Source organism: Sipha flava, unplaced genomic scaffold (assembly GCF_003268045.1).
Source record: "Sipha flava isolate LNK unplaced genomic scaffold, YSA_version1 217_pilon_pilon, whole genome shotgun sequence".
Lineage (NCBI taxonomy): Eukaryota > Metazoa > Arthropoda > Insecta > Hemiptera > Aphididae > Sipha > Sipha flava.
In genome coordinates, this window is record NW_020272843.1 from 1,026,029 (window position 1) to 1,034,903 (window position 8,875).

General features: G+C 27.0%; 1 protein-coding gene across 3 annotated transcripts in view; it reads right to left on the minus strand.

Moving 5' to 3' along the window:
* Positions 1–7,691: 7,691 nt before the first annotated feature.
* Positions 7,692–8,875, minus strand: part of LOC112683025 (protocadherin-like wing polarity protein stan) — a gene marked incomplete at its 3' end in the record, with an annotated part of 18,925 nt that continues 17,741 nt past the window's right edge. For all 3 annotated transcript variants that reach the window (XM_025553865.1, XM_025553863.1, XM_025553864.1), the window contains 1 exon segment: positions 7,692–8,837. In XM_025553865.1, the coding sequence (XP_025409650.1) occupies positions 8,810–8,837 (28 nt within the window).

Below are 8,875 nucleotides of genomic sequence, written 5' to 3' on the forward strand. Positions count from 1 at the left end.
AACAAAAATCCAAATTTATCATTTAATTCAATGTAACCTTCCATTCTTCTACTTAATTTAAAAATCAATTTGTTAAAAAAAAGACATTTTTCGCCTTGGGGCATAAGAAGTGCTAGATTTAGGAAATTTATCACGTAGCACAAATTAATTTATAGTAAAAAAAAAAATATTATTAAAGAAAATTAAATAAAAATTATTAATATTAATAATAATAATAATAATGATTATTTTATATTAAACTTGTAACAATAATAATATTGCTATAAAACAATATGAAAATAACACCTTCAAATACATTAAATAAGAATGAAATATATTAAAAAATGTATATATTATATAATGATGGAAATCAGGAAAAGCGCACATAAAGCGAAAGTAAAGGCTACTAAGACAGCTAAAAGCGTCGTTGGCATTCGGGCGGTCATTGTTCCCGTTCGCGACATGTCGTCACACAGTGGAATGAAACTCGTTTATTGCTTACAAAAGTCAATTTTTTTAACATTTCCTAATTTATAGATTATTATAAATTATATTTCTTTACTCTATTTTTAATCTATTTATAGTCTTTATAATACTTTTGAGTATATCCACGAATTACACGACTTTGATTGCATTACAATATTATGTAATTTCGCCTAATATTTTAATTTGTTAATTATTAACTTTATTATTTATTTTAAAGTTTTATCTCACAACAATTACTATATTTTAATTTAGTCATATTATGTTAACTAAATTCGAAGATATTTTTGTCTATAAACTATGTTTATGTTTTTTTTTTGTGTTGAAAATCAAATTATTATAAGTTAAGATCATTGGACATTATATTTTCAATAACCGTGAATTAAATTTATTTCATTTTACCATTATCAGACCGATGTCAATTTAAAAATAATATTTTCATTTTTAAAATTCACTAGATTTAATTTGTCTATATCTGCCTTTATTAATTTAAGATGCTTTTATCAAACGATTCACGACACGCGCTTTGGCCTATTAGATATGTATATAAAGACTAATAATAAAGGAAGGCCAAAAAAATGTGTTGCGGAATGTTCCATTCGAAGTAAACAACGTAATTCTACAGCATTAAGAAAGGAATGTTCTAAGCCAGAAATGAAACATGCAATACAGTTTAAAAATTTATAAAAGTGAAAAAGAGCACTTGCAGATGTATTAGAAATAGCCACATCCCCTCTATAGAGGACAGTTAAAATTTAAAAGTCTATAATATATATATATATTAAGTTTATAATGTCGATTTCCTTTAAAAAAAAATAATTTTTTTCATAAATAAAAGTGAAATCACTAAAATAATAATTTTGACAAGCTAGAATTGATTGAAATTGTGTATGATACATAAATTGTGTACCATTGTGCATTATCTCAAAAACTAGTTCTGATAATTGGACATCCCAATTGATAATTGAACGTTTGGCGATATCAAGGCAATGGTGTGTAACGGGTGAAATCGCGGTATTCGTGTGACACGACCGTGTCAAATTTGACGGCCGGGGCTAATACAAATTCAGCGTCTTTAGGTAGGTAGAAATACGGTGTATGTTTATAACTTTTCATTTTTCATAAACTTGAGAGAGCCTTTATACCAACAGCAACTAAAACATACCCACTTGTTCTTCCTTCCTAGATCTGGTACTGGGCATAGGTAAATTTAAATCTCTCTAAAATTAAGAACTTTTTTGTATAAATATTTAATTGTTTTAATATAATTTGGTATTTATTAATTTTATTCTTTAATGAAAGGTAAAAAAATGATTATAAAGCCCCCTTCCCCTCAAAAATTGTTGAACCAATGATTTTATTTTTACCTCATTGAATTAGAATTTTAATTACTACACATTTTATTAAAAATTATAAAAAAAATAATGAAATAATATGTTATCAACAGTGCCGGCGCTAGGGAAGGACAAATGGGATATTTGTCCAGGGCCCGCACTTGTTAAAGGGCCCCGTGATTTATATTATTAATTATTAATTATCATCTTAATACCGTGAGACACATTGACATTTTATATCGACAAATTATAAATCTATATTATATCTATCATCAGTTATTTAGAAAATCTAAATTTAACCATAGTACAAATTACAAAGTAAATCGTTATCGATACGATGAAAGCGTAATATTTTGACGATACCCGTCGAGTAGGATTCCTACAATAAATAATAATATAAATATTTATTTTCTCTATAGTTATTGTTTAAAATTCGAAGAAAACAAATATTTTTTTAAAAAAGCTATAATTTCGTCCTTATTTGAGAACCTAAAGGCTAATACTTAAGTCCAGGGCCCCGCAATACCTAGCGCCGACATTGGTTATCAATACTGTTAATATAAATAAATAAACTAATAAATAATATCAATTTTACAACAAAAAAGTAAATTCAATTATAAAAATAACAATTTTATAAACATGATTAAAATTAAAATTATTATAAAAATACTGAGTGAATTATGTAAGTACATTATTTTAATTTTGTTAATTATAAAATTGAATAAATAAAAATGTTTTCCTTGAAAACTGTTTAGTGAATTGCTCAATACATTCATTCCATGTAGAGTAACCTGGGGTAAGATGATGCACTTTTTATAAAATGTGTTTAAATAATATAGTATTATATTTTTGGTACAAAAAAAAATTATTTTTGTATAGCAAATATTCATTTCATTTCATTTTTTCAATGAAAGCTTTAATATTTTGGATAGATTAGTTTTAAAACATAGAAAACTTAACATAAGTCATACGCGCAATCTTACCCCGACACTGGGATAAGATTGCGCACATGGTGGGGTAAAAGGGCGCAAGCAAAAGTCTTTATTTTAAATTAATCTTGTTACGGAAAATAAATTCTTAAATATACATTTTACATATTGTAATCACTATAATTTATTATAAATGTCTATTTTAATTATATTTGCTTATAAAATTAATAATAAGTAAAGACTTTTTAAGACATATTATATAGTTATATTTATATTAAAAATTATAAAATGTTAAAACATAACAACACAAATAAAAACTATTGAACAATTTATTGAACTTTGTTTAATCATAGTATAACAAAAACAACAAAATAAACAAATTTAACAAGTAGATAGGTATTACAGTAGTAGATCTAACCAAACAAAAATTATCAATAAATCAATTCATGCATTTTAAAACTAAATAAATAGATAATAACTTACGTAGTTTCTAAAAATATACACAAGTATTTAGAATATTTAGATGCTCTAATTGTAAATAATATGAATTTTATAACAACTATGTAGGTACTAATACATATAATTATAATTTCAAATAAATAAATATGTAGGTGTCAACATCATATGCTGAAATGCGCACTTTTACCCCAAATCGATACGCCATCTTACCCCAATATACTTTTCATTGTTGAAAAAATTGTATACAAATAAGCATTCGTATTATCAGAACATAGTACATGATAAATAATAGCCAATATAGTGTAGAAATGGTAAAAAAAAAAACGATTCCTATATAAATAACTTTTCCAATGTGAATAACTAATTTTATTCTATCTAAATATTACATCAAAAAGTAAAAAATTAAAACTTATCTCATTTCGAGCTGTTGTTCAAGTAAATCTCGTTTTTTTTTTTGTGTTACTGATAAACATAGCTGGTACATTGATAAACACTAAACAGTATGTCCATAATTAAAAATCTTAATAATTTATTGATAATAGTTTATCTTACCCCATGCGTCATCTTACCCCATATTACTCTAATAGATTTGAGTTAAACATTTTCAATATTAAAAGCAAAAAATTAATTAAAATATTCTTTTGAAAGAGTATATCGCAAATAGTTTTTGATTCTAAATAGAAGATCCTTTAACAAATTTCTAAAAATCTACCTAATTGAACTCTTATATACTTCATTGGTTGGATTTAAAATAATATAAATTCATTAAAATGTAAGATATGAAAAAAATATAAGGTTATATTTTTCTTACATGTTAAAAATATTTAAAATATGTAATAGAATAAGATAAGTAATATAAGTAATAATATAGATAAGTAAATAGTAATATATATAATATACTAAAAAATGAATAGTAGCTTTTATTTCATACTGTTTTTTACGAGTAGGTAACTAATAACTATATTACAATTTAATGAAAAGTAATTATGATAAACAATGGTATCGATATCAAATTTATTAAATGATAACCTTTTTTATACTTTAATACTTTTATACTTTATATATCGCCTAGCCTTAGGTGTTCATTATGATTCATAACATCAGATAATAATTATTTTAACCCTGAAAATTTTCCAACGGAAGTAGACCAAGGGCATCAACAAATAAATATTACTTTGGTGTGTTAATCTTATTAATATGATTTTAGTATACATAATACATCTAACTTAATTTTCATCTTTAATATCCAACGTCTGATTTAAAATACGTTTTTAACTAGGGGATTTATCTAGCTTTGATCGGGTTAGTTTTTAATTATTAATTGTTTTTATTATTTTAATGAAGAAAAAATTTAGTTATAATTTTAATTTATTAGGTATAGGTGCACTATTTTTTTTAGGTACAAATAAATTCGATGGTTTTCCTACACGTAGGCATACGGCATCTAGATGTACATGGGACAAACATAGATTTTCTAAGTTCAAACCACAAATGGACATTGTTTGGTCTTGAGACTTATTTATGGTCATCACGAAACCCAAACGAATATGAAATTGAAGTATTTTGAATTATATTGGAGATTCTCATGGAATCAATGGAATCCGAGGCAACAGGACGATTTCTCTTTTAAACTTTCCGCTCTAATGTTTTTGATGACCCAACGTGTACCGTTGCATAATTTAGATGGACTTAAATTACGCATAAGAATAATAGGTGAACCAATCATCAACTGGAGATTATATGATGGTATTTTTGGAATATCAAAATAATTTAAAAAATCAGTTAGAAACATAGGCGCTATGTACATGTGTACCTGGGGATTAAGGCACCCAGTGGCGTGATTGTGGGGAAGCAAGTGCCCCCTCTGACCATTTTTTGAGAGATAAAGGTATAATTCCCCCCCCCCCCCCCCCCGATAATCCAACAGTACAATCCAACAGCATCTTTTATTAATTAACTCTTATGGATACTATTTAACAATATTGGTACCGAGTACATGCTACCTACAATTTATGTTTATTTAAACCATAAAATGAGTTAAAAGACTTTTGTAAAATCAAACAATTAGATATAGTGTATAAAATACATACAATAAAAATATGTTTTAACTGGTGAGGGGAAGGGGTGTCAGGGTTTTGGTAACAATAAATATATTATATTGCCCCCCTAGGTTTTCTCACAGTTACGCCACTGAAGGCACCCATTGAAATTATTATGGGGAAGGGGCTGGGCACCCATTAGAATATTGGATATTTATAACATGTATTTAAACACAATTAAAAATTGAAAGCATTATTATGTCTATTCAACAACTAAGAGATATTGGATTTGATGACTTATGGGAACAAGTTTCAATAAAATTTAGTGAGCTAAAACTGAAAAAGCCAAACGAACTAAGAATAAAAAAAATTCTTAAGAAATTACTTCAAGGTAATAGTGAGGGACATAAATTTCATCAGTTAGAGAAAAATAAAAAAATTACATTTTACGAACTTCTAGATGTTACATTATCATCATTAAATAACCGATTTAAAAAAAATATAATAAACATTTATGCGAACTTGAACAATTTATAACTGGTAAAGAAAAATTGGAAACATATGTTAGTTCCTTTTATGGGATTGATTTCAATCAAGAAAAACTCAAGTTGCATAGAGATGTTTCTAGGTATTTTTAAATAAAGAAAAATTAGTATAAACTGTACACATGATGCCATAGATGTATTTAAATCGGATAATTCGCTTGGAGGTATGTTAACAGGGTTTAATTAACTTCTAAAAATTATTTTGGCTATTCCAGTATCGTCTTGTACTGCGGAAAGATCTTTTCAGCACTATGAAGATTAAAAAACATTTTTAAGGTCTACGGTTTTTAAGTTTTTTAAACCTGGGCCTATGGTTAAAAATATTATGATTTCATTTTCATCAACAATAGTGTCGATTGATTTAAAATACACTATCTGGTAATAACTGTTGATTTGGAAGTTAATTTCATCAACATAAGAGTAATTAATGCCCAGTGCTCGAAGTGGGGGTGATACAGAGGGGTGGCATTCCTCTACTTTTTTATATTTATAGTTTTCATCCCTTTACTTGTTTTGTCTAGAATAACGCATTCCTCCTAAGACTTGTATTTTAAAATTATATACATATCATTTTTATATTTATATATAAGATATTTTTTTTTAGTGAAAATAATTGTTTTTAGAGACATCACAGACTACAGACTTTACATTGGCCGATAGTTTAGTCGGGTTGGGCTACTATCGCGCACATTGGGCCAACTAAACAGTTTGGTTGATGGTGGAACGCAAACTGGTCAATGATCGGCCGATTGCTCTCGAAAGATTTTTTAGTTGTGCTGAATTCTGCTGACGATAGCAATCGCTTTTTAGTATACTTTTATTATACCTTCCCGCTCCAAAGCTCTGGTGAATCGACCGAGTCGGCAGTGTGCGCGCGTGGAATTATCGCCATACTGATTAAGCAGTCGGCCGATAGTTCGCCGACTGTTTAGTTTGAAGACAATCGCGCAGCCCATCAAACTTATTAATCGGCCGATACCAAATCGTTATAATATGCGCTCTTGCACATAACTTTGTACTGATTAAGAACCCGACTAAACTATCAGCCGATATAACGTCTGTAGTCTGCGATGTCTCTTAATATTCAGACCCGGGCGCCCGGCTTATCGTGTTGTTTAGTATAAGCCGTTTCGCAACTCGTATTATACCCGTATTTAGAGCCACGGACTAAGATAATATACTTTATGTGAACTATAAAAAAAAATAAATAAAAATATTATAGGTACACAAGGTGTGAAGAATGTTATGATGACATTAGAAAATCTGAATTAGGCAGATAAGGCACATAAGGCATATAAAGCATCCCTCCACTTATCTTGAGCCATTTCGACAACTGTTAATGCCTGATGCATATTCAAACGTAAAACGAACAAATTATGCACGTATTAATGCACGATCAGTTTGTATTCTCTCTCGATATCGTGCTCTAAATATGGCTTTGATGTCCACACATTACGCTATTCTCGAGATACTTGTGCACGACTCTCTTGTCCTGATTCTTTGAGCTGTGTTTCTTGCCACGATTGCGTCATGCCTCTCTCTGGTACCGACTCAATTGTGGAGGATAGATTTTTCGGCGGTATTTATGTTACCGACGTAATAATAAGTGCCAATAAACGAACTTCACCGCTATATATTAGAAATGGATAAAGCTTACACATAATAAAAATCCTTTTTCCTGTAACAAACATTTAAATAGTAACATTTTCGAGAAATAAATTCAATCCAGTAATATAATTTGGATGAAATAACACGTATTCAGTACAATATTATCAAAATCGGTTCAGTAGTTTTGAAGTTCATTAGACATATATCATCAAACAAGATATTTTTATAAGATACCTACTAAAAAGTATCAAGGAAAAAAAATAAAAACCAACAATTATTCTGAAAAAAATATAATTTAAAACATACACACATATAAAAAAAAATTCTATGTATAATATATTTGCATTTATAAATATATACTTTATATACAGTCATAAGTATTATTAGTTTCTAAAATATAAATTAAAAATCACAACTCTTTTGGAATGTTAAATCAAAAATAAAAGTAAAATCACGATTTTTCATCAAATATTGTAAGTTTTAATAATTTTACAAAGTATCAAAAATCATAGTTATTGGATTTTATACTTTACAGTTATATATAGTTCAAGTATTATCATATGAAAATTATATATATGATGATATTATATAAAATTGGTAATGATAACAATGTAATATACAGCATTTTATGAATTATCATCAAAATAGAATGTTATACTTACGCCTACATATCACAAATGATTGGACCAACTCAAGACAGTATGGCACCAAAAAGAAAGTAAAAATAAATTACATTCATTGAGATTAATAAAGATATGTGATTATGTGAGATGATATTATAATAGATATATGCCTAAATGTTTGTCTATACAAGGTCCATGGCAGTGGAAGTGTGGCTGATTGGTTATTGGCCTATGCTTTAACTAGGGTTCTTAAATGTTTATAAAATGTGTGATTATCATTTTAAATAATGTAAATAATTAATTGATTTAAATTAATTTTAGTGCAAAAAAACATTTTTTTTAAATTATTTGTAAAATATTTTTGAAATTTATACAAATGTACTTGGTAAAAATATTAAACTAAGTTGTAAATAATAAAATATGAATATTAGTTTAGTAACATTTACTATAAGTTGTTTAAAATAAATTGAAACCATGATGCTTAGCAGGGAAACCAGAAAATAATAACAATTAGACACCCTAGTTCAAACTTTTCTTAAATTTAAAATGTACAACTAAATATGAATTAAAATAAAAAACATAAATACAAAAAATATAAACAATAAATGAGACCATAAAATTTTCATACATACTACATACATAGTATGTTTCATTGTTTCATATATACTTATTTTATATTAACATATAATATGGAGTCAAACCTAGAGGAAGCAATCATTTAAATCAATATAATACATATTGCACAAGATTAAATATAAAATGTAGAAAGATAAAAAAAGAATAGATAAATTTGTACTGTGTTAATCAATGTTAAACTGGAGTTTCACTCGAATCCTTCCTATAAAAAAAAAAAAAAAAAAAAAAAAAAAAAAAAAA